The sequence below is a fragment of the Pezoporus flaviventris genome, unplaced genomic scaffold (genome assembly GCF_033815535.1).
Source record: "Pezoporus flaviventris isolate CSIRO_AGI_PZ_B2104156 unplaced genomic scaffold, CSIRO_AGI_Pfla_v1 ptg000001l, whole genome shotgun sequence".
Taxonomy (NCBI): domain Eukaryota; kingdom Metazoa; phylum Chordata; class Aves; order Psittaciformes; family Psittacidae; genus Pezoporus; species Pezoporus flaviventris.
In genome coordinates this window covers 4,385,220-4,409,446 of record NW_026892549.1, presented here as the reverse complement: position 1 = coordinate 4,409,446, position 24,227 = coordinate 4,385,220, and the positions used below count along the sequence as shown (strand labels likewise).

The window sequence follows — 24,227 nt, the reverse complement described above, 5'->3', positions numbered from 1 at the left end:
TCAACTCCTGGTTGCAGAACTGCACAGCTTGGGAGGGAGAGGACTCTGCACAGGGGCTATCCCTCCTTTTAGCTCACAGGGAAAAGAGTGTGGGGATGGGAAAACCAGATCCGGTGAAGCTGAGCTGTTGTGTCTCTGCTGTAGGCAGTACTTAGGCATTTAGGGGTCTCAAGAGGCCTCTGGGGCAAGAACCATGATAACTTCTAAAGCTGTTTTGTAATTTCCTGCTGTCAGTTTACACAGGTCTGCCATCCTTTTAAGCACTCATATCCCCAGCTTTCTCTTAACATCTGTGCAGCCTGTTCCACATTCTAGGTTCAACCTATGTGGATTCCTTCATGCAAAGGAGCAATTAGGTATTGCTCTGAAACTTGATGGTGGAAAAGAAGAAATCAGCAAATTCAGTATTCTTTGGAGGAGGTTTGCCAAAGCCATTCCTATGCCAAAACCATGAGTCGTGAAGAAGGGCATTGTTATTTTGAGAAGGTATGACTGAAAATGAGCCAATTCTTTCCACATTCAGTCTTGCATATGAACAGTTCTGATGGCTTGGCCTATATACTTGTTGCAAACTGCAATGGTACACCACCTTATGAAGGTCAATGGCTTCCTGCAGCACAGAGGATGGATGTGGCTGGGGGTGTCTGAGGTGAAATGAAGGTTCCCTACAACCAACACAAGAAGCAGTCACAAGCCTAGGGAAGAAGATAGTCAACCAGGCCTTAGTAAAGAGCCTGTGCACAGGGAATTTGTTTTCTATTTTCACCTCAGTCACAGAGTTAGGAGCGCTACAACTATTCCACGTAGGAGAAAGATGCTTTTAAATGCTGCTTTTTAATTAAGTCTGCACGAAACAGATTCCCTCAATAGGAAATCGTAAAAAGCAGGGGCTGCGCACTGACATGCAGCTCCAGGCTTCTTTCTACACGGCAACACTTGGCCCCAAAGGTCTCCCTGCCCCAGCCTCAGGAATTGCTTTCACAGCATTCAAGCTTCTCACCCACTGCCCACAAGTGCTGTGCTTCCCGGAGCCTTCCGCTGAGGCTAATCCGGCAGGACTGGGGTTCGAGCCTCTCCTTGCCCTCTGTCCCTGCAGAAGCGTTAATCTCCCTTCCCTCAGCGAACCGCCGCCGGCCCCGTCAGCCCAACGGCTCCCGCCGAGCCGCCACCAGCGTCGCCTTGGCAACCGAGCCCGCCTGTAACGGCCGCGGAGGGCGTGCCGCGAAGGTACCGCCCCAGTGCATGCGCAGTGCGCCCGCTGACCTCACCGCCGCCGAGTTGTGGAGGCTTCCACCACCTACCATAGAGACCCGCGGGAGGCGCGTCCTCTCTAGCCTTCGGCTCACTCTCTATGGTCCTTTCGGAGGGGGCGGCCGGTGGGCGCATGCGTGCTGCGGGCCCAGGAGGCTGCTAGAGGCGCAGGGCGGTGCCGCGCAGGCGTGCTGGCTCCCATTCTTCCCGTGGCAGCGGGGCGGGCGCAGCCATGCAGCGCAGCGGGCGCCGCCGCCGGCACTGAGCGCCGTCCGGCCCCCGCCCCGCCGCCTCCCCGCGCCGCTACCGGCAGGTAACTCCTGCGCCGGCATTGCGCCGGGCGAGGAGGGCTGCCCCGCCGTGTCGCGGGGCTGGGGGAGAAGCGCTGCCCGGGGGCTTTGTGTGATACCACTGCCGCCGCTGGGTGACGGCGAGCAGCGCGGTCCTGAGGGGGGCGGGGGGCGGCTGGCGCTGTCCCGCCCGCGGCCCCGGCCGGGAGCGCAGCTCGGGGTCGCCCGGCGGTGTGGCTTGTTGGATGGGAGGGGGACATCCGGCAGCGTAACGGCAGCGGGAGGAGCCGGGGGGTGCGGGGTTGCCGGGGCCTAACGGCTGTCGTGGTGGCGCCCCTCGGTCTCTCGTCCCCTGGGGGCGGCCTGCCCTGGTTGCCTCCGGGTCAGCAGCGGAGCGGGCCTCTCGGCGGGTAGGGCTAGGGGCCGCCGAGCAGCGGCCGAGCGGGGGGAGCAATAGCACTGCGGGGCCAGCCCTGGTGCTCGGCCCGCAGGGCAGAGGCCTCCGGCGAGGGTCTCCGCTAGCACAAACCATTGCTTAGGGAAGGGAGGCGGAGTGCAGCCGCCTTGCGCTCGCTCGGCAGTGGGGGATTGTGGTAACGCCTGGAGGCTGCTGTATTTTTAAAACCATCTTGTGATTTGGGTGGATTCAGCTCTTGTATTTGGCTCTTTTGTGCACGTGTCGTGCTTTTCTTCTTTTATTTCTGTCAAAATTTTGAATGCAAGTGAGATGAGGACTCGGAGTTTATGCCTGTACGGAGAGGTGGATTCATCATTGAACAGATACAGCGAAAATGCTTCAGAAAAGTGCTCAGTCTGCGTAAATAGAATGTAGTTACTTGTCATTGTGTTCATACGGACTTGTCTGGGCTATGATGAAGGTGTTTTCAATGCATATCTTCAGATATCTGTGAGGAAGGGAAAAGCTGCTTCCTTCCCCACCCCCTTGTAAGCCTGTTGAGAAAGGAGTGGTAAGCTGAGGCAGGGTGACAAGCTCAAAAGTGTATGAGGATCCTGTGATGGAGTAGAGCAGAAGTTTCCCAGATGTGAGGGTTGTTCTGACCAGTAGGTTTCCCTGTCTCTTGCAGATTTACTTTGTAAGTCAACGTTTAGCAAAGAAGCATGTGCTGAACCATTGTTGGTAGGGCAGAGAAGTGATCTCCATCCCGATGCTTGTGCAAGCATCTCAGACAAATCCGTTGGAGTCCATTTTGCTGCTGAGTAGTGCAGACCATTTCTCTGCATCTTTTGAGCAGTTGCATCTCTGTTGCGTGCTCCTCTTGATGCTGCCTAGGTGCTGTTGAAGACAAACCAAAGTATTGTCACTTGATACCTGATGACACAAATCAACTGTTTAGTTTAGTAGTTCTCAAATAAGATCTTGCAGGGGTATTGGAAGTGCAAGTGTGGGATCCTGTGTGGGATTCTGAACTGGATTTCAGTTTTGCAGCTGAATATATCTGAGAAGTTTCAACGGTGGCGAGCTTTTGTTAGAGCAAAGGACTACACCAAATGCAGGGTGGAACCACAGTACTACCGTATTTAGGGGTTTTCCTTGTCATGGCAGCATAGCTCTCTGTGCGGAACAAGGCTTTATGCTGCAGTCCTATGTTTGGCAAAGTTCAGTTTTTGCTTGTTTTCTCTGTTGAACCCTGTCAGCATGACTGAAGCCTGGAAGTTGTGAGAAGGACAAGGTAATGACTAACCGTGTCACTATGGGTGATCCTCTCTCTATTTCACATTCACGTTTTCTTCATTAAAAAAAAAATGCTGCCGGTGTAAGTGGATTTTTTTTTTCACATTGATGCCAGCAACATTCTTGTGAAGTCCTTGAAATTGATTAGACAGCTTCAGAAGTTTGTTTAAAGAAGAAAAATGCTATGATGTTAAGCACTTTGGCCTTGCTTTGCTTGTCTGATAATGTGCAGTGCTAAAAGTGAAACAGCAGCATGCTTGTGAGATGGAGATGTTTCTCTAGTTCATGTGACAATCCCTAGAGGGGCAGTTGCAGAGAGAGCCAGTGATCGAATGAGCTAGTTCTCCAGTCGTCTTTCAAGTTCTGTTGGAATCTTAAATCTGAGATACAGCTTAAGTGTTAGGAAAAAACAGATATTTAAACAGAAAACTACTCAAACTGAGATGATTTATCTGTGTCTCATGTATGTTGGTCAGTCCTTTCCTAGCTATTGGGCAATTTGGTCATGACTGTTGGTTGAGCTGACAGCAAAATTGGCCAGTTCCATAGTGATTTACAACATGAGGAGCTGGATCTTGCCCTCAACAACCTCTGTGTTAGGGGCAGGTAATGCTGTGTTATGAGAAGTGTGAAAGACATTGGACATAATGGATCTATTCAGATGGATAAAGTGTTGACCTCCCTATTTCAACATACATGCAGATTTTTGTGAGAATAATGTGGCTTTGAAGCTTTTGGACTGCCATTACAGGTCCCTTTCTGGCCTCGGATGACTTTGCATTGGGCTCATGTGTCACCCTGAGTCTCTCATTATCTCAGGCCTTGCCTAGATTAGGGCTGGAAATCTGGTTGGTATGGCTCTGGAGGGGCTTGCTGATGTTGACTTTGCTGGAAGTTGTAATTGAAGCTTTCTCCTGGATTCTGACAGCACCAGCGCACCTTCCAACAGCGCTTGCCAGTGCATGTAAAATAATGCTGGCAAGTATAGAAAGGTCTCTCAGCTGAGTGAACAAAATAGAGTGATTTTATCCATTAACTTCTTCAGACTGTGACTTTAGTAAATTGTAAGCAGTCTAACTGTGAGGAAAGGGGTTTGCTTCCTTCCTTGATAAAGGGTTAATGTTTGTGGCAGTCCTTTGCAGAGCAGTCTTAGTTTTACCCCGCTGTTTAATGATATACACTTCATGCTGCTCTTTGCTCAGATTCTTAATTTTCATCAGCCTGTGCAGTGTTGAAGTTTGTATTGGGTGTTTCTTGGAGCTCATTCAGCCCTTTGGGTATTGTCTACTGGACCAACTTGTTATCGGTCCTCAAAGTTGCTTGAAAGCCTGATGTGAGCTAGCTAAGAGCTTTGCACAGCAGCATACCAAAGAGCTAAACACACAAGTTCCTTGGCGTTCTGCACTGCACTAGTGTCTGGCTCTATCATAAACGTGAGTGATCACTTTCTCCTCTTGGCAGCACTAGCATTCTTGCATGCACACAAAAAAACCCAACTCACCCCCCAAAAAACCCTAAACAACCAAAATCCAAACAACCTGGATGGTGTCGTTATAGGAGGGCAGCAAATGGATTTTGTGGTCTGAGAGGCTGCAGGTGTTCCCCAGGAGATTTGGTCTCAATTCATGCTTGCTGTTTGAGTTCATCTGGTTTCCTGTTCTGTTGCTTAATCAAATCTGTGCATGTTTTGCTCTGCAAGAAGGGGAATGCCCATTCTGCATCCAGAAGCAGTTTGCCAAGTAGGAACAGCAACGTTAATTGTTAGGAAAGCATCATCATCATTATTTTATTGGAAGCGAGTGTACAGATTTAAAAATCTCTAATTTGCTTCTCCCGCCAGCAAAAATAACAGGCTAAACAGTCTAAACAGGCCAGTCCCTGGTGTAGCATTTCCATGTTCCAGGTTTAAGCTGACACCCTCTCTTTAGACTTTGCTTGTGAATGCTTTAGATTCCCAGATAACTCAGAAAGTCAAGCTGAGCCAGCGGTGATCTGCTGAGGCAAAGAGCTGATCAAAATTAAGTCAGATTCTGACTTATGTTTCAGAGAGATGCTGAGCAGGAGAAAAGAATCCCAGGTATGTCGCTCTGCCTGTTACATTACAGGTGATTTCTTAGCCCAGCAGTCTCTTAACTTTCACTAGAGTTCAGCCCAATTCATTGTATTGTCAAACAAGCCCCCTTTCTGCTCTTTGTTGTCCAGTGCTTTCTCCACCACTGTTTTACAAGTCTTAAGTGTAGTGGTGGCTTTCTGCAATCTCTTGCTGCCTGTGTGGGGGATTTTTTTTGTTTGTTTTTGGCCATCTACTTATGTGCTGTTGCAAATGCCAAGGTGAATGGAGTCTGCTTATGCCTGAGCATAGAGGATAGCCCTCCTTCACCCACTGGAGCTGAACTAGTCCTAGGTGGGGGTTTCTGCTGGCACCAGTAAGCAGTTGCATTCCTTGGCTAACAGTTTACATGCGTGCTGACAGTCCTGGAGAACAGGGGTAAAAGATCCTCATTTCATCATGCAGACAAGTTTGTGTTAAGAGTCGTGAGGGAAGAGATGGCCATTAGTTGGGAAGCCTGAAGAGAGCAAGAAAATACCTCTTCCAAACCTATTGACTTGCAAACTGCTGCTGTTGCATCCCATAGCTAGTTTGTTACAGGCTCCTACCAGAGTTCCTGTCTGGTTCAGTTTTGGGCATCCGATTGGTTTTCAGATCAGCATCTTGACATGGCTTGCCAGAAATGTGTATGTCATTGTCTTAGAATTGGAGGTGGTTTTGTCTGTGGTTATAGTATCTGCTAGCCTGCCCGAGGTCATTCTGTGAGTGAATTTACATGAGGTGTAGACTGTATGGAGTGTTTTTTCCCATTCTTTACTTCTACACCGTGCTCATTTTGTTAAGATTGTCAAAAATGGACATGTATGTTTTGAGAAAACAATGTAGCATGCAGAGGGAGGAGATCTTGCTGAAAGGCAATTAGTTGGATACTCAGTATCCCTTGAGGGCTGGTCCCTGAGGTATGATCTTGTGGATTATTTTTTTTTATTCTGGTCTGTCATTTTACTACCAGTGCTTGTCTCTTAAGTACTTCCTTCCAGGGTAGTTCTGGCTTGGACTTGTACACAAAAACTTACCTACTTTCTCTGTGTCATTAGCCAGTTATACATCAGTAGGGGATAACAAGGTCCTGGAAGATTGGTTGAGTAAAGAATTTATATTAAACCCTCTGATCTCTTTAAAACTAGATTATCCTGATCTTGTGGTGGTATGGGGTTTTTTTCTTTCCCCAGGGTGTTACCTTGCCTTCAGTTTCCACTGCCACTGGAGACTTGCTTTGCAGTGGCTCTGGGAAAGGAACTGAATTTCTACCCTAGTCTTTGTTATAAATTAGAAGTTGTTGTTATTGTCACACCTTTTTTGACTGATGAAGGTTAAGAGGTGCTTACCATCTTCAGGAATGGCTAAGTTAGTGATCTTGGCCTAAGGGACTTCATCTATTGCAATACAAATAGAGATGACAAGATTCAGATGTGTGCTGTGAAGCCATTCATCCTGCTAGCAACCTGGCAAGTGATGGGCCTCCCTGCTCTAATTCTCAGTAGTGTTCTACTTCCAAACCTCGCTAAGCATTACCCACATGAAGCTACAGGTTAAAGTCTCTTCCTTTTCTTCCCACATTTTTCTGGATGATCCAGTGTTGCTGCTGAATTGTGCAGGAGAGTGGTTAGGATGTGACAATGGAGAGTTGTCCTGAACTCATAGGTGCAGTATGAAGGGGGCTGGACAACATCTCCATTCTTCTGGGATGGATCACCATAGCCTCTTGGGGAACCTTGTGCATCCTTGTCTCTGACAAATTGCAGAGTTGGAAGCCGGAGCGAGCCAGTGCTGTAAGGATTTGTTGGCCAGGGCCCCACAGGTGTCAGAGATGGAGTCTCTGCAGGCTCTAAGGTAAGGTTAGATCTCTAGAATGGGGGAAAGTGGGGATACAAACACACAACTTAGGTACTATTCATGGAATAAATCGTCTTGAGGATAGTTTTCTCTACCTTACCCCAGTCCAGTAGGCCTTAATAAATTGCCCATATAGTGTGACAACTTGAAACCATAAACTGAGATGCCTGCAAAGGGGATTCACAGAGTAGCTTCTAAGATGATAGGATTTTGAGCTGTCTCAGAGCTCAAACAGTTAAAAAGAAAAGAGACCTTGAAAGATCATTGTAGACTTGTCCTTGGTTTCAAACACTGTTAAAGCCAAACTAGTTTCAGAGAGGGGTTGTATTAGGAAAACAAAGGATGTTGAAGCTCATCTCATTTTCTGACCTGCTCTTGAAGGGTTACTACCTCTCTGCAAAGTGGTTCCATTAGAGTAGGGGTTGGGTTCACATTGAGGTGACCTGCAAGTTGTCTTAATTTGCTGCTGCTTTGTTACTGTGGAGATTTTTTGAAGACGGATGCTTTGCTGAAGTCAGTAGCTCTGTATGAGGGACTCAGTTACCGAGGCAGCAGTGTAAAACATTAGTGGAGCATAAGAATTCCTGTTATTTGAAGTTTATCTCTCATCTTACCCAGGGTAGAATATTGCAACGTTTACAGCTAGCGCCTGTCCTAGAAGGATTGTGTGTGGGCTAGAAGGCCTTAGTTAGCTTAAGTCCTGGAAATCTTTCACCCGTCTTCATCCTAGAAGTCTGCCTCAGTTTTCCTGATGGAAGTGAAGTTGTGCCCTGGTGTAGGTTGGTTATATTTTAAACATCAGCTCCTTAATAGTTGATAAGTTAATAATCCAAGCAAGTTAATAATCCAAGCAAGTCTGAAGAACAGCTAATATTTAGCAGAGTCCTAGCAAGCCTTCAGCCAGATGTAGTTCTCCTGCAGGGGAGCTGCCATCAGCAGTAGGGATTTCTATGAGCTCCTCCTTAGTGTGGCTGGTGCTGTGGGAGAAGGAAGAAACTCTCTGTTTAAGACCTAGCAACACTTCCAGCAAGGAAGCTGCATCTGCATGGGCAGTGGTTTGCTTGTCAGCAAGGCTGTAGTGATGTGGTGGCTACTCTTGAAGACATTTAAAGTTGCTCTGTAGGGGATGTGGAAGGAGTCTGCATGAAGTGAAGTCATAGATGCTTAGTATGCTGAGGTAAGCATGATGCTCTCCCACCAATTAGAAAAGCATGAGTTGTCAGTCTGGAAATTTGAGATACCATCTTTGGATTAGGGGATGCTGAACTACAAGGCAACACTTAATTATTGATTTAAAATAATCGCAGTGATTGTGCAATATTCCCAGGTGCTAAAGAAACATTATTGCCTGCTTATGGAGACAGGTGAACAAAATGGAGAGCCCATCTGTCAGATTTTGGATGGGTTTTTCTTGCAAACTGCCTTGCCTCCTCAAAAAGGTTGCTTTCTCCTTCAAGTAGGACATGATGTTTTGCTTGCTACCTCATTCTCGTGGCAGGGGGTGTGTGCGTGTTTGAACAACCAAGAATGCTTTAAGCTTGGAGACTCAGTACAGCTGCTTTATGCACTGCTACTTGCACATCTAGGGAAAAATAGGCTTGATTGAGTGCTTAAGTAAGTGTCATACTTTGTAAAGGCCTGATACAGAAATCCCTTCTGGGCAGGGAATAGCTGTACCAGTTGAAGCAAAAATAGATGAGAAGGAGTGGACAGAGGGCTGAGAGTTACCACCCTTCATGCAGAGTTGTAGTTTGACACTGCCTTGTGGATGAGATCTCCAGTCTTACAAGGATGTGTTTTCTAGGTGCTGTTCTAATTGCTCTGAGCTTCCTGGCCAAGGGGGCTTGGCTGGTAAGCTCAGTAGTTAAGTATTTACACTGCCCACTTTCCAGTAGTGGTGAACTACTGCAGGCTTGATCCCTGATAGTTTTTATTCTTGAAAAATTGCTCCATTTGGCTAGGGTGGAGATCTGAAGGAGGAGAGGAGCTGTGGAAAGTCAAGGTTCAAGGAAAAGTCTGTCTAATGTACTTCAAGGTACAAATTTTGAAGTGAATTTGTATGCAGTTAGGTTGTGAGACCTGTGGAGCAAGAGGCTTGTTGGTACAAATGTGTTATTTCTACAACTGCTGGGCTACAGCTAACCATGTACAGAAAAAAACCCACCCCAAACCCAAAAGACACCAAAGTAGTGTTGTAGTGTTTACTGGTTAAGCTTACTGGCTGGAATTAGGTAAAGATAGCTTCAGGAAGATGACTAAAAAGGCCCGTTTGTTGAGTGGCACTGCCTCTTGCTTACAGCGATCATGAGTGGCAGTAATATTTTGACTGTCTGTTAAGCTTGTGTCTGGAGTTAGTTGTGTTAGAGCAGTTGACTGGGGAGGTTGTGGGTTGCACTGGTTTGTTGATAAATGAAGATGGCAGTGAAATGTGACAAAGATAACTCAACCCCATGACTAGAGCAGAAGAGAGTGGGGTGTAATTTTGGTAGTCGAATAGCCATGTTGGAAGACCTTCCAAATACAGACAAGTGCCCAGGAGAGTAGTATTGCATTCTTTCCGTGCTTCAGGTTTCCTTCCTCGCTGCAAGAGGAGGAAGATTTAAAATTTCCTATAAGGTTATCCTGAGGTAAAGTCTTACTTGAGAATTGTAAATAATGCAGTTTGACTTAGTCTTGGGTCACTGAAGTTCTAAGCACAGAAAAAAAAAAATTCATTGGCGTATGTACTCAGTTTAATGTTGCCACAGCATCTCGGGTAACGAGTATTTCCTTATTACTATTTAGACTGACTTATTCTACTTGCTGAGCCAGTTGCTTTGCTTGAATGGTACCAACTTTCTGTAGTGTTATGGTGGTAGTATCTGGGCTGAGTAACTTTGGGCTGTTCATTCTTTGTCTGCTTTCTCCTTTAAATTCATCATTTTGAGCTCCAAGCTGGCATTAAACTTAAACCTCTCTGTGGCTTTCTACTGGACAGCTCTTGATGGAAAACATGGGTGTTACTGGCAAAGGCTTTGTCTAACCGCATAGTTTTAATGGTTTATTAGTGGAAAAAGGAACTTTCTTTTTGTAGTGTCAGAGTTGGGGTGGTGGGGAGAATAGATTTTTCTCTTGGCTTATCTTGTCTACATGTTGATGTTATGTCAGATGTAGCCTGCCTGTCTCCCTGAGTGCATGCCATAAGCCTAGTAGGAGGATTGGGGAAACCCCGTTTTGGAGGCTGTCCTTGCAATCCTTATCAAAACTTGGAGAAGCTCCAAACTAGCTCCAAACCTGTGCCATTGAGTTGTTAGTTTTGACTTCTACATGACTGTGCTTCTGTGGGAAGAGGTTGTACTCAAAATCTCCATCCTAAATTGTTTGTATCTTTTAACATTTGCTGCCCCAAAACTATGGCATTTAAATTCTGCAGGAACAGAAGTGGACTACTGGGGCTGAGACTGTGGCTTTGTGTTTTCCAAAGCTTGTTAAAGATGTGGGGAGCATCTGTGCAGTTGATCTCAAACTTGATGGGATGTAGCAGCCATATGCTTCATTGCCTGGGAGGTTCATTTTTTTTGTCAGCTTGGGTCTTGGTTTTCTCAGGTGGTGTTTTTTCCGATTCCTCCTGTGAGGAAGAGGGGGAGTTGTCAGACTTCCTAAAGTGTGGAAAAGCTTTTATTTTTTTATTTTTTTTAGCTAAAAATGTGCAAGTTAACCACCTGTTAGCTGGTAGATGCAAGCCAGCTTGACCCTTTCCTCTTAGCTTGCTATTACTGTTTTCCCCAGGATGCAAAGATATTTCTGGCTCTTCTCCCCTATGTGTGTTTGGTGCCATAATGTGTAGTGGATCTTCTTTAGACTATGACGTGAATCTGTTCTTCTACAATGCACCATAATTTTTATCCTATACCTATGTATGTTTTAAAAATGAGGAACTTGGGGAGAAATCTGTTTAAATTAGTTTGCTTAAAAGATTTTTCTCTGCTTGTAGGCAGAGGCTTAAACTCTTAAATGAAAACCACGTAGAAGGATTTGAAACTTTGAGTGTTCCTTTCTCATGGCAATATGGCCAATTAATGATTTCTTGAATGTGTTGGGACTTGCCTATGCACTAAGTTAATGAAAAAAGGCAATTCTGTGGTAGCAAACAGTCACACCCTCAAGTAATCTGAATTTTCAAGTTTAAGCAAGTTCTGCATTTCCATTTTGAAAGCAATTAGGGGACTTCACCATGTTCTATCCAGTTCAACAGAAGAGTCCGCTTTTGAACATGTGTGCAGCTTCTGGAGTCCGGAAGCAAACCATGCAGATAACTTGAAAGGTTCCAGCTAGAACATGGGAGCTGCTAAGTATCATTTACCTGTCCCTTCCCCAGTAGCTCCCTGCTAGTGAGGGAGTCGGTGCCATGCAGCCCTACTGTGTGAGAACTCTTCTGTTAGATGCTTAGAAGACTCCTCCTGTGTGTAATACTGCCTCATATAATGAGTGGCTGCAGCAAGGAGCAAGACCAGTGTATGATAGAGGGCAGGAGCCAATATCCAAAGGTATGGACAACAAGGCTCAGGAGAGCTGCTGCACTTCTACAACTGCTTGAAAGTGGTCCTGGAGTGTGGTTGACAATTTTAGAATTTAAAGTCAGATCACTCTTGAAGTGACTTGAATCAAAATGATGAGAGTTTGGTATGTTCTTTAGACAGTTTAGGTTGGGGCAGTTGTCACAAGCAGTAAGCTATCACTGCACTAAAAAGCCCTGGGTACTGTGTGTGCACTTGCAGCTAATGCTTTCTTGCTGCTCTGGGGGTGAGGTTTTGCTGTTGAGGAGGGAGTTTAGTCTACAGGCACAAACAATCCCTTCTGGGTGGTGGTAAGATTTGCTGGGCAGTTGACTGAGGTGAGTCCCTGGATGTACAGAACCAGTTTTGATTGCTGTCAGCCAGCAGGGATTTGAACTGGTTGCCTGGAACAGAGGGATACTCTTTGGTGACTCTTTCTGCCTTATGAATAAGCAGTGCAAGCAGCTGTGACTTGTCTGGAAGCACTTGTAGGGTAAAGGAAGCTTAAGACCACAAGCTATTCAGCTGCATCTCGATGCTGTGCTTGGTGGTGGTAAGATATTGCAGTTTTGAAGTCTGGCCAAGGAGGATGGAGGTGGGATTGATCTGAAATAATCTGCTGTGCAAGGTGTTCTTTCTTTTCCAGGCTTAGGGTTCTGGTGTGCATCTCATCTGCTGTCAGATTGGCTTTGTCTTAAGACCTTTGTGAAGGCTGTATTTGCTCAAACAGAAGGTATTTAGATTTGCTGCCCCAGTCCTTCCAGTTGGTGAACTTGTGCCTCCAGCTTCCTTCCAGTTGTTTGTTGAACCAGGTGTCTGCTCCACAGCCTCTTCCCTTGCTCTGAGCTTGACCTGCTTTCCTTGTGCTAGTGGGAAAAGTAGGGCACACTTCTAGCTTTGGGTATTATTGGACAGGAAACAAAGACACTGGATTTTTATTACCCCCTCCTAAAAGAGCTCACCTGTGATGAGGAAGTGCTTCAGGAAGCAGTATCATGATGCTGGGAGCCCTGGTCTGTGGGAGGGTGGAGGGCAGGCCTGGGGTCTGTTCTCTTGATACCTGGGGAGATTGGTTTGGCTGCAGATGGGCTCCTAATGAAGCCCTTGGACAAGATTTTTTTTCTGTGCTTGAACATAACAAAGCCTCAGACACACAGCCTGTAGGTTGGTTTTATTTTTGTGTGGGTTTTTTGTTTTTTTTTTTTTTTTTTTAATTTGTTTTGGTTTTTTTTCCTGTGTTTAACATGAAAGCCAACAGGTTGTTTTGGAGATGATGCTGTGCCTGAGTGGCAGCCAAGTTTGACCTGGCCTAGGTTCTCTGCACACCATGGGCACTATTATTTGAGCTGCATGTAAACTATACCAGTGCTGTTTCCTGGACGTGTGTGTGGTTGGGATATAACAATTCAGTCTGGAAACAACTTGAGCTGTTAGTTTTTGAAAACTGCTCATTTTACATTCCCGTAGCCTAGTGTTAGTGCTGTATCTTGCTGGCCAGTTGATGGCATTGATTGCTGAAGGCCAACAATCAAAACAGGATCCAGACCTCTTCCTGCTTACACTGCTTAAAGTAGATGCATTTTCCGGGTGACCTGCTTCAGGATTTTGTCTCCACCATTGTGGGTAGATAGTGATGGTGGTAGTTGCAATAATATTGGTTAATAATCAGCTGTTACTGAAGCCCCAGATTTGTGTTCTGTCACTAAAGCTTCTAGGGAACTGATGGGTAACTGTTGTTGTAAAGAATAGACAAAGATTTTTGTCCTGACCTACCTTGTCTGAATCCTAAAAATAGAACAATGCTGCTCGTATACAGCTTGTCACAGCTTCACAGCTGTATATGAATAACCTATTTTGTGACATGCTTTCGATCTTTTTTTGCTCCAGTCTTAATTTAACCTATAATACTGTTCTTCTTCATTTCTTTCAGAATGGACTGCTGAATTTGGAATTATTGCAGACTCAACAGTACAGCACAGCTCATTGTTTCGTCTATTACTAGTTATTTAAATTGGACTTTTAATATCCTGCCAGCTGCTGTTCACACACACATGGTGCATTGTTGCCATTCTCAGAATTGCATCTTTGAAACCCAGACCCTCAGTAACCTTCATCGAACAAAGAGGCGACCTCCTGCGTACGTTCATAGAGGGATTTTTCGAACCTGCTGCCCTCTAGCTTTCTTGCTGGTGCTGTATTTGTGAGACACCATGGAGCCCACTATGGAGTACTGCTTAGCACAGGTGCTGCAGAAAGATGTTGGAAAGAGACTTCAGGTTGGCCAGGAATTGATAGATTACTTCTCAGATAAACAGAAGTCAGCTGATCTTGAACATGATCAGACTATGCTGGATAAAATGGTTGATGGACTGGCCACTTCTTGGGTCAATTCCAGCAATTATAAGGTAAGACTTGTCAAATGGAATGTTGTTGCAGTCAGAGCAGTGTAAAGTGCTGCCTGATCTGAGTGAAAGTTGCAGGGTAGACTTCCTAATATACTGTTCTTTAAGCTAATAATTATGCTGACTCAACCATTCTTGGCCCATTTCTTGGTAATTGATAGCCAATATGATATTGAGGACTCAAGGCACTAAGAATTAAGTAAATGGGGTTTTAATAAGTGGGTTTACATGTGGTGGTTTTACGTTGGTATTCTGGTTTCTTTGTGTATCTTACTAGCTGATGGCATGCTTTGATTATCCCATAGTTAGCAATGTTGATGATTTCCTGCCTTATTAAGGAATTTAGTAAAACTTCAAAAAGCATTTATAAACAGCAGTATTTTTCACTGTCATTAAATCCTGCTGGGTTTAAAAGTGCTCTGGACTTCAACATCCTCAGATTAATTTAAACTCTTAAGAGGAATTTTGATTGAGAGGTAGTTGTGAGTTTGCATTGTATTGGTCAGTGTGTTCTGCACAGCTGTATTTTCTCGTCATTTCTGTCAACAGGCAGCTGTGGTAGAAGCTATTTGGCACATGGGAACAACAACAACAAAAACCCACAAAAAAAACCCCAGCAAACCGCCAAAGCCAATACAGTCTCAGTAGAGGATCCATGTTCTTATTCCTCCTTTTCTTGCAGACTGGCTCTCTTGCAAACTTCCATGATTCTCTGTGGAATGGTAACCCAAGCACAGCAAATTTGAAATTGTTAGGAAATGTGTTGTTTGCATGTATTTTATGATGTGGATTGCAGAGCTATGCAGCACTTTGTAATTTCAGTATCACACTTAGTTTGCAGAATTTCTTTCTGGATAACTTGTCTCTCTTCCTACCCTCTTTCCCAGTCTTTTACACACTTAGTATTCACTGTGGTATTCACTCCAGTAACAAACTGATGGCACTTCTGTACTGCAGTGACTGTTCCAGAGCTCATGCTGCTGAGCTGGCTGTTCATTAATGTGAATGTTCTATAGATAGCATTTGCTGTGTTTAATAGGTTCTGGTAAGCATAATGGAGACACAGCTTGGATGTCTGGAGGGTGTTTTCTCAGTGAATGAGTGTAATGGAGGATGTGAAATATTTGAGTAGGGCAAGCTGATTATCTGGAGGTTAGTGATGTGGTGAGGTCTGCTTACAGTATCTAGCCAAGGCTTAGTGCATCATCATATGCCAATCTCTTGCTTTTGTGTTAGTGCCTGCATCTGCATTATTGTTGGCTTTCTTCTTAACTGCTTATGGGATAGGGATTCAGGAGCTCAGCTCTGTCTGGTGTGAGGGAGAACAGGGTAGCTTGTGTTATCTGATCCAGTTCATGGATTAATTTAACAGCTTTGAGAGTGAAAGGCTGAGCATCACTGCCCTAGTATAGCCATTTGGAGAGGTAAACTACAGTTTTTTGGTCACAGTTGAAAAAGCCATTATATTTGCAGTCTGTTTCTCTGCTCACCTCGCTCCATTTGAGAAAATGTCAGCCTAAAACAAAGCTTGAGATCATCTGCACAATGTGAAATTTCCTAACTCTACAATCATAAAGTGTATGCTCTTGGAATTAGACTGGATTTAGATAAGAGACCCATTATCTTGGAACAGCATCAAGTTGATTCATGGCTTCTGCCTATCTAGGGCTCTTCTAACTAAGCACTTATGCTTATATGTTATCACTGAAGAAGCATCAGCGAGAACCGAGGAGCAGTGATCTCTTGAGGCAATCCAGTTTAGTGTCTATTAAAAGGAGCAACAACTGATGATGAAATGACTCTGTCTTTACAGGGAGGGTTCAGGCTGTCTCCCTTACTGGCATACAAGTGTGAGCTATGTAAGTTGTGACCATCACTGACATTTTTAGGCTTTGGTGTCTTTTTTGTACAGTATTTCTTATTTTAACCTGACACTATTTTATGAAGTCTTTGACTTCATCCCTGGGAATGCAGGCTATTTTCTCTTTCAGCTGAAGAAACAAAAAAGCAATGATGGAGGGGGAAAGAAGTGCTTCTCTTTCCTTGTTGCTGTCCAAGTCTGCAAAAACATAGTGTGTGATACAGTGAGACCTGATGTACTTCTCATAGCACTAGGCACTCCAAAACTCCTCTAAGAAGTGGTCTTGAGACCTGGTCGTTGATCTCTGATTTATAACAGGCAGCTGACTTAGGTGAAGAAGGCACGGAATGTTTTTCGAGTCAAGGAAGCATAAAGGTTGCTGTATGGAGCAAGGAACTGAGGTCCAGTGCAAGGCCATCTGCGTATCTGTGCTTGCAAGGACCAGGCTTGAACTGCACCCAACAGGCAGTGGTCTGGCCTGTGATTTCCCAGCAGTACTTGTAGGTGGGTGGAAGACAGAAGAATGCTGCAGAGAGAAAATTAATTTTTTGAGAGCTCTTGCTCCTCTCTGGAGCTCAGTTACTTGGCACATACAGCCTGTGTTTGCATGGGCACTAGGGGTTGTGGGGTATACTAGCAAGGTTGGGCTGGGGAAGATATTGCAGGCTGCTGCAGACCAAATCCTGCCTCTTCCATTTCTTCATGTGCTTTGTTTGGTCTGTGCTGTTTCAGGATGGTGGTTCTGCTTGGCTCCATTTCTTCCTCTGCTAAGCTTTGACTTGCACTGAGCTGTCTCTCTTGAGACATGAAGCAAAACAATACAGCAATGTCAGGGGCTTCAGCATGTCCTCATGCTTGACAATCCTATAGCAAAGGGGCAGAGCTGAAATAGTCAGTAGTACTTAGTGAACAATCTCACTTTGAGCTGCTTGTGGCATTATTTTGAAATGTTAAGTATGCAGGATCTCCTGACTCATTGGTGACCAGTGCATCTTTTTAGGATGTGCCATTCATTAATTTTTCATTTTGAGGTATAGTATAAAGGAGTATGTCCAGGATCTCAAAGTAGTTTTCTACTAGCCTGGTGTTCCTAGAGGTGAACTGAGGATGTTTGGTAGTGGCCTCCTCTTGCCTGCTTCTCCACATCAAGTGAGTATTGTACTGTTGCACCCATCTAGCAGTGGGGATATGAGATATCTTGCACCTTTCTTTTCCCTGTGGTGTGGCCTGTGCTATTGGAGTTGAGGTTTACACTGGAAATAACTGTTGGTATTGCTGGTTTGCTTTTGACTAGCAACACCCAAGGGTGAACTCAGAGATTTGATAGTGACAGCCTTTGAGCAGGTCAGGGTCCATCAAATTGAAGAGATGTACTACTTAAGACTTTCTTATAAATACCACAGTGATAGGAGAGACCAGTTTGAAGTGAAACCGAGTGGAATAAAACTTTTGGTGTGCTTTCCTGCACTTGGGCAAGTAGTGATTATTTTTGGTGCTGCGCTATTCTCGCTCCACAGGCTGTGCTTGCCAAGGAGAATAGCTCACCCTTGTGTGGGATGATCCCTTTGCCCCAGTGCAGCTTGGTCTGTGTGAGGTGCTGTGCCCAGCAGCTTGCAGGACTGGGCTTTGCCTATCAAAGGGGAGTTAGGGATTGCAGTGGTTAACAGACCCAGGTGGCTGAGGATGCTTCCGCTTGTAAAGGCCTGGCTGAGCAAGTGATGCTGTGCTGGCAGACCCAGTCTGTCAGGGTGAGAGCTGTGCATGCAGGGTTGTGTCATGTGTGCAGGACTTCAGATCAGACTTGTTTAGCTCACAGCTGATCTTGTTACTTAGAGGTTGCACTCTTTAAAATGCATTGTGAGGTATTGTGGAGAAATCTGTGTGGTGAAATATTGCAGGGAAATTTTATTTTCCCTGAGAGAACTCCTAATAGTGTTAGAGACAGTAGCCTTGCATTCTGAACTGTTTCTGAATATCAAGCATTACAAGAGCATGCTTGACTGAGCTGAAGAGAAGTAGAACTTATATGCATAAATTAGCTGGCTTTTTTAAACTGTGTATTGAATAATTTTTTTTGGCTTTGCTAATTGAGGGGTAGAACAGATGGTGCAGGCTTAGTTTAAAGTGACATCCATTAGAGTTACTTAAGCTGTTGAATAGCTGTTCACTATAAGCACATGTTTGTTCTCTATTCCATGTTTATTTTGGTTTAAATTTGGTAGATGAAAACCTGATTTAAGAAATAATTATGATGCATGGGTATGGGTTGATATGGTAATTTGGTAAGTGTGTTTTGACTATTTAATGCACCGGAGATAAAAAAAACAACAAAAAGACTTCATCTGAGGAAGAAGAGACTAACAAAAGGTTTCCAAGTAGCGTCCATTAGCTGGTGAGTTTTAGGATGCAGGGAATACTTGAGGATCAGTAATATGTACATTTGGCAGTTTCATCCCTGAAAACCTTTTTACCATGAAGCTGTAATTGCTAATAAAATTGAACTAAATTAGTTTTGATGCGCAGAAGATCTGAGAAATGAACTATGAAGGAAGAGTGATCTTGAGATCTGGACTTGAGTAGAGCCTATTGTTTGTATATGCCCTTATTGCAAACACCTTGGTAGAAACTGCTTCTGACAACTCCTCTTGTGGGAAGAGAAGCTATCTTAGGAAGGGCTAAAATCTCACTGGGTTTGAAACTGCATTTGCAGAGCATTCTCTGCCATTGATTTTCAGGCTTCTCTGCTGGCATGCTCCTTATTAATAGGTGGGTTTTCCTGCCTTCAGCTTAAGAAAGATCTGAGTTTTGGCTTCAGATATCCAGTTTCCTATAGACATTGATGTTAATTCCCAGTTCAGCTGATCTTTTGTTTTTTTTCTCTGGCTCTGGTAGCTGAGCCTGCCTTTCCAATACTTAGTGCTCTGTGTGGTAGTTTGATCAGATTATGGTGCAGCTCTTATCTATTTGGTATCAGCAGTATGGGGAGTGTTACAGAAGATGCAAGGCAGAATAAGAGATTTGTAGCAGTTGGGCTAGATCAAACTTAGTACCAGCTTCAGTCCTTCATATTCAGGATAGGAAGAAAAAGAATAAACTGCTGTAGCAAGTCAGCATTTAGAGTTTTCTTGTGGCTTTTTATTAACTCTTAGAAGGTAATAATGACTTCTTGTAGCAGGAAGGGTTGTCCTTTTCTGCCTGCGGTGGGTAGAACTGTAGTGGAGTAGTAATATTTTCTAGTTGTTTTATATGCAATGTGGATGTACTACTGGTTGTGTAAAGCAAACAAAGTTTGTGAGCCTGAGTGTACCGGACAACAGTATCTTTCAGTTGTTTACCAAGGTATTACAAAGTCAAATTTAAATAGTGAGAACCTACAGGATTCCAAGGGAGTGTGAAGAGCTGAGACCCCATGTTGAAATAAACGGGACAGAAGTTTGTTTCCTTAGTGGCACGCATGAAGTCTTGTTTAACTTTGGTATCCTGTTGTTTAGTGGCTGGTAGCGGATGGTGAAAGACAAGCAAAAAATGGGATATGTAATAAATGTATCTCTTGCATATCCTTCTGGCTTGTAGGGATTTGATGAGCCCCTGATTTCACTTTCTGACCCAATTTATATTACATTCCTTTAAGATTTTAGTGCTGTGCCTGGTTCAGGTTAGAAGTGTCATTTATGGATGATTACTATTATTATATTTTTTTAAGAGCTATTTTGTCTTGTGTGCTTGATAGTGTGGCTGCCTCAGCATTGGCAAGGCCAAACAGGCTTTTGTCTGGGGCTGAGAGTCTGGTCGGCACACAAGAGACTGAACCATTGTGGTTACTAAATTGGGAGGATAAAGCTATTTCTTTAATGCTGGTGTAGTGTTTCAGTTGCTGCACTACAGTGCTTGTCACTGAGGTTTATTTGGAGGTCTAGCACAGTTCACTAGCTCTTGGGAAACCTTGGGTTTATTGCTTGACTGCAGGCTGAAGGTTACAGCTGATGCACTGGTGGAAAAGGCAGATTATTTGGGATTTAATCCTGTGGGAATAAGGGTGTACTAATGCTATTGTACAGTGCCTTCTTGGGTCCTTCTGTGGCATGTGGTGTTCAGTTCTAGTTGCCTAACAGGAAGGAATTCAAGCTGGAACAGGTGCAGGGAAGGGCTAGTGTGGTGCTTAGGGGGTTGGAGAGCCTGCCTAAACAGAGGGAGACGAAAAGTTTGGCTTGTCTAGTTTACAGTATAAAGGCTGAGAAGGAATATGACTGCTGTCTATAAATACATCAGAGGGTTGCACGTCGGGGAGGGGGGGAAAATTATTACATTTAAAAGGCAAGGTTAGCACAAGAACAATTGGGTATAAACTGGCTGTGAGTAAATTTAGGCTGGATGTGAGATGAAAGTTGCCTGCAGCAAGAATATGGGAAAACTCTTGGAAAGGAATAGGTTTTAGGATGGATCTTGTGATGATTTTGTATATATACCCTATAGAATAATAGGATTATGCACAGTGATAGGGAAAGTTCATTTCAGTCCTTTGTATGGTATAATAGGTAAGATACTGTGCCTGAAACTGCTCTTAACACTTTGAATAAACCCAAATATTTTAAAAGGTGTACTGGTATTGATTCTCAGAAATCCTAAAGTGACTTACAGAGACTGTTCATGCTGTGCCTAAGGATCATGTGCTTATTTCCTCTGGAAGAGAATTAGCAGTCACTCATATGCTTGTGGGATCCAGCTCCCTTGTGTTTAGTAGGTGAGTAGTGGAGAATCCTTTTTTTTTCCCTGATGTTGTGACTTCCACCTGAGGATCGTTGCTGAACTGGAGGTTAGTTGCAGTGGTTTACAGGCATCTTGATTTTTTTGCTAGTCTCTATATCACTCTCAACAAACAGGAGTCCTGTTGTCCTCTTGATGCCAGGACATACTAATCAGCCCCTGGGGTCCCCTCACCAACATAAGCCCATTAGCTTCTGAGCTCAAAGTGTGCACACTCTTTTATGTCATCTTTGTGGGATATTCCTTGAAGTTTTTGAAAGCTCTTCTTATCTCACCTTTTGAACTTCAGTGTAAGAAATCACCCAGTGATGATCTCTCTGGCAGTGGGGTCTAGTTGCATTTGACTTTGTCTGGTTTTAATTAAGTCATTTTGTAAGCAGAGAAGTTTCATGAAGCCTCTTTTCCTTTAACTTTTTCTATGTAGATTTGCTGGTGCATAATGCTATGGTTTTCTTCATGCTGAAGTCTGTCTTTCAGTGGAACCTCTTTTGCTTGGTTACTGTATTTGTAAGAGTATAATATCTTTGGGATTTCTATTTTTCTACTATGTTAGTTGGAGTTTGCTAAAACTGGTTGAAGAATGCAGAAGGGGAGGTGAGAGAATATATGAATGATAGACGAACAATTTAATGATCTCTTCAAAATATGGCTGAAAAATACCTGATATATAATAAAGGGCCCAAGCCAACCTCTTCCTGGCCCCCTTCCAATTTTATTTTTTTTGTTTAAATCTTCCAGTGTGTTCTTAGCATTAAGTGCACCTATGTTAGTTTTCAGAGGACCAGCCCTCTAGACTGGGCAGTCCGATGCAGGGATGCTTTTTGTTTCAGATAGGTGAGTCTCTCAGCCCTTCTTTTGCAGCAGTTGCAAAAGGTTGAGATTTCCTGTGTGGCAGTAGGATCAGCTCATTGGATCACAGGGTAATTCAGGTTGGGCTTATCTAGTACCATCCACCATATCATTGTTTACGGTCAGGGCTTTAAAACTTGATTCTCATTCATTTTCAAACAAACTTTATTAGCACATAAGTGATAAGTGTCCCAGTGTCAGAACTGCCTATGTAAATCAACTCCTCTATAAATGCTTTTGGGATGCCAGTGATGACGAGCCACTCAAGACACCAGTGACAGTCTAGTGGAGGCTCATTCAGGTTTGTCCTGTTGTTTGGCTCAGGGCTCCAAGTTTCTGATGGCTGGACTAGGCTATAAGTAAGTTTGTATAAAGTTACCTCATGTATTTTTGTCCCATGTGTTGTCTGCTGTGTGGCCATATCATTAAATTCAGGAGGGAAGGCGTGGAGCGCAGTGAAGAGACATGTAGTCTCTGATTTTCTCCAAGTGAATGTTACCTCCCACAAGTAGCTCATTACTTCTTTTCATAGATCATATCTTTTTTTTAACTAGGTACAACCTGCTATGTTCCTCATTTGGTATTGCTCTTGTGCCAGATATGAAACTTTAAAACAAAGCAACATTTGAGTATTCAAGAATCAGAGCAAAGAGTCCCAGTTATCAGAGCATGAAAAGCAAGATAATTTTTTACACGGTGGCTGGGAGTTTAGCCAGAGGAAAGAATGTGTGGGATTGGGCCCTGTATTAAGTGTGAGAAAGAAGATGCTTATGCCTAGTGATGCTTCTTCATCTCCAGAAGGAGTTTTCTGGAGAGAAGCTTGTGGAAACAATGAAAAAATAGGTAGTAGAGCCCCATCCTGCCAAACCCTTTTTGTGGCTGGCTCTGCTCATATGGGTAGGAGGTGTGCACAAGTGTTTTTCTTTCATCTACCTGGCTAAAACTTCTCTTCCTGGCCTGCATGGGTGGCTTTCCTGGTAGTCTACTATCCACTTCTTACCTCTGTCCTTTTAGGTCTTTGAAAGCTGTTTTATGTTGCTGGACTATGAATAAATTATATTAATAAGTAGGCTTGTGAAATACTCTACCAGCTGCAGTCCCCATCAAGACCTGAGCTTTCTTTTTGCCTTCAAAGAGTTCTGCTTCTTTCTTTGTGTTTCTTAGGTCTCATTCTCTCTGAGCAGTTTCATCTGTTTTCTTCTGGAATTTCCTGTTCTAGTAAGGTGGCTGGCAATTATGAAAAGCTTTTCGCAAGCAGGAGGACATGTGCAGAGAAAAGTGCAGTGGTTCTTGTTTGTGAAGTTGCAACTAGAGGTGGTGTGATGGGAACTGGCACTACAGATGAAGGGAAAGTCAGGAGCTGACAGCTCAGGCCAAATGACAGTGCTTTGAAGGTGAAGAAATGAAAACTTTGATGGACAGAACTGCTAGAGAGGGATGGGGATCTGAAAAGAAAGATCGTCCTAGCCAAAGTACTAGGGTAAAACAGTTTCCTCTACAGCAGTAGTGATATAATTGGGTCAGAATGGGAAGATGGATAGGGGGAAGATATGTAATAGCACAAAGGTGAGCTACAGAGACCCACATGAGAACTTTCAGTTGTTTAGGGCAAATGGGAAAGGCTGGATTTTAGGTCTGCATAAATACTGCAAGGTTAGAGACTTAATAAATTTGAAAAGTATCCTTCAAGTTCCTAGGCAGAGCATTAGGTACTAACATGGTGTTTTCTCAACTGTTCACCCTACAGTGTGCTATCACTGAGAAATCTGGGGCTGATGATAATTGATGGCTATCTTAGAAGCGTCTTTCAAAGAGTTTTCTGGTGGCTATTTTCAGGAGGCAGTAGTGCATGGGAATTGTAGCAGAAGTGTGCTGTAGCTGGATGAACGCTTAACAGCAAGAGTTGGTCACTTTTCTAGGTGGCAGCTCTGTTACAAAATGAAGTCATGTGGAAGGTGGTGTGAGGGTGGTTTTTTAACTTTTTTTTTGTCTGTGGAAAGCAGGTTTCATGATATAGTAGTGAAGTGATCTAAGTCATGTGGGTCTTGTGAGTTTTCCTAGTCCTTGCTAATAGAAAGGAGGGAAATGGGATGAAGGGAAGATTGATTTATGGAAGAGACAAGGTCAATTGCTGGAATATGTACTAGATACTTTGTGTGGGTACTCCAGACTTTCATGTGTTAGGTGTTTTCTGGTTTTAACTAGAATTCAGATTTGTCACAGTTGTTTAGCAGGAGTGTGGTTTATGATGGTCTCAAGATCATTGGTCCATCATCAGTATAATTCTGTTGGACTAGGCATGAAGGAGTGGCTGAGATGGTCCTGCTGGTTTCATGCTGCCAGTAAAGGTTTCATTGCTGAGTAAAGGCTGCATTTTGAATGTACAAGATGTTTATGGGGAAAGCGTGGGGAGCTTTGTAAGTGGTTGTATCTCGGAGAGCTAGCTGTGCAGATGGGGTAATGCCAGTGGTTCAAAAGGCCTGGATAAAGCCTGCTGGGGAATCTGAGCAGGTGTGCAGGCGCCAGGAGCTTGGAGAAGAGAGCTGCTGATGTGAGGAAAGATGGGGCTGTGTGGAATGACGAGAGTGGGATAGACTCCACTTTCCCTGTCAGAGGTATCCAGTGGTGACTGTCAT

At 44.1% G+C, this 24,227-nt stretch overlaps 1 protein-coding gene across 4 annotated transcripts in view; it reads left to right on the top strand.

Moving 5' to 3' along the window:
* The first annotated feature begins 1,145 nt into the window (after window positions 1-1,145).
* Window positions 1,146-24,227, top strand: part of CLASP1 (cytoplasmic linker associated protein 1) — a 173,460-nt gene continuing 150,378 nt past the window's right edge. For 2 of the 4 annotated variants that reach the window (XM_061464982.1, XM_061464810.1), the window contains exons 1-2: window positions 1,160-1,354; window positions 13,646-14,120. In XM_061464982.1, the coding sequence (XP_061320966.1) occupies window positions 13,926-14,120 (195 nt within the window). In that variant the 5' untranslated portion in view covers window positions 1,160-1,354; window positions 13,646-13,925. Of the gene's footprint in view, window positions 1,355-13,645; window positions 14,121-24,227 lie in introns of all 4 variants that reach the window. The other 2 variants (XM_061464729.1, XM_061464893.1) reach the window with 2 other exon arrangements.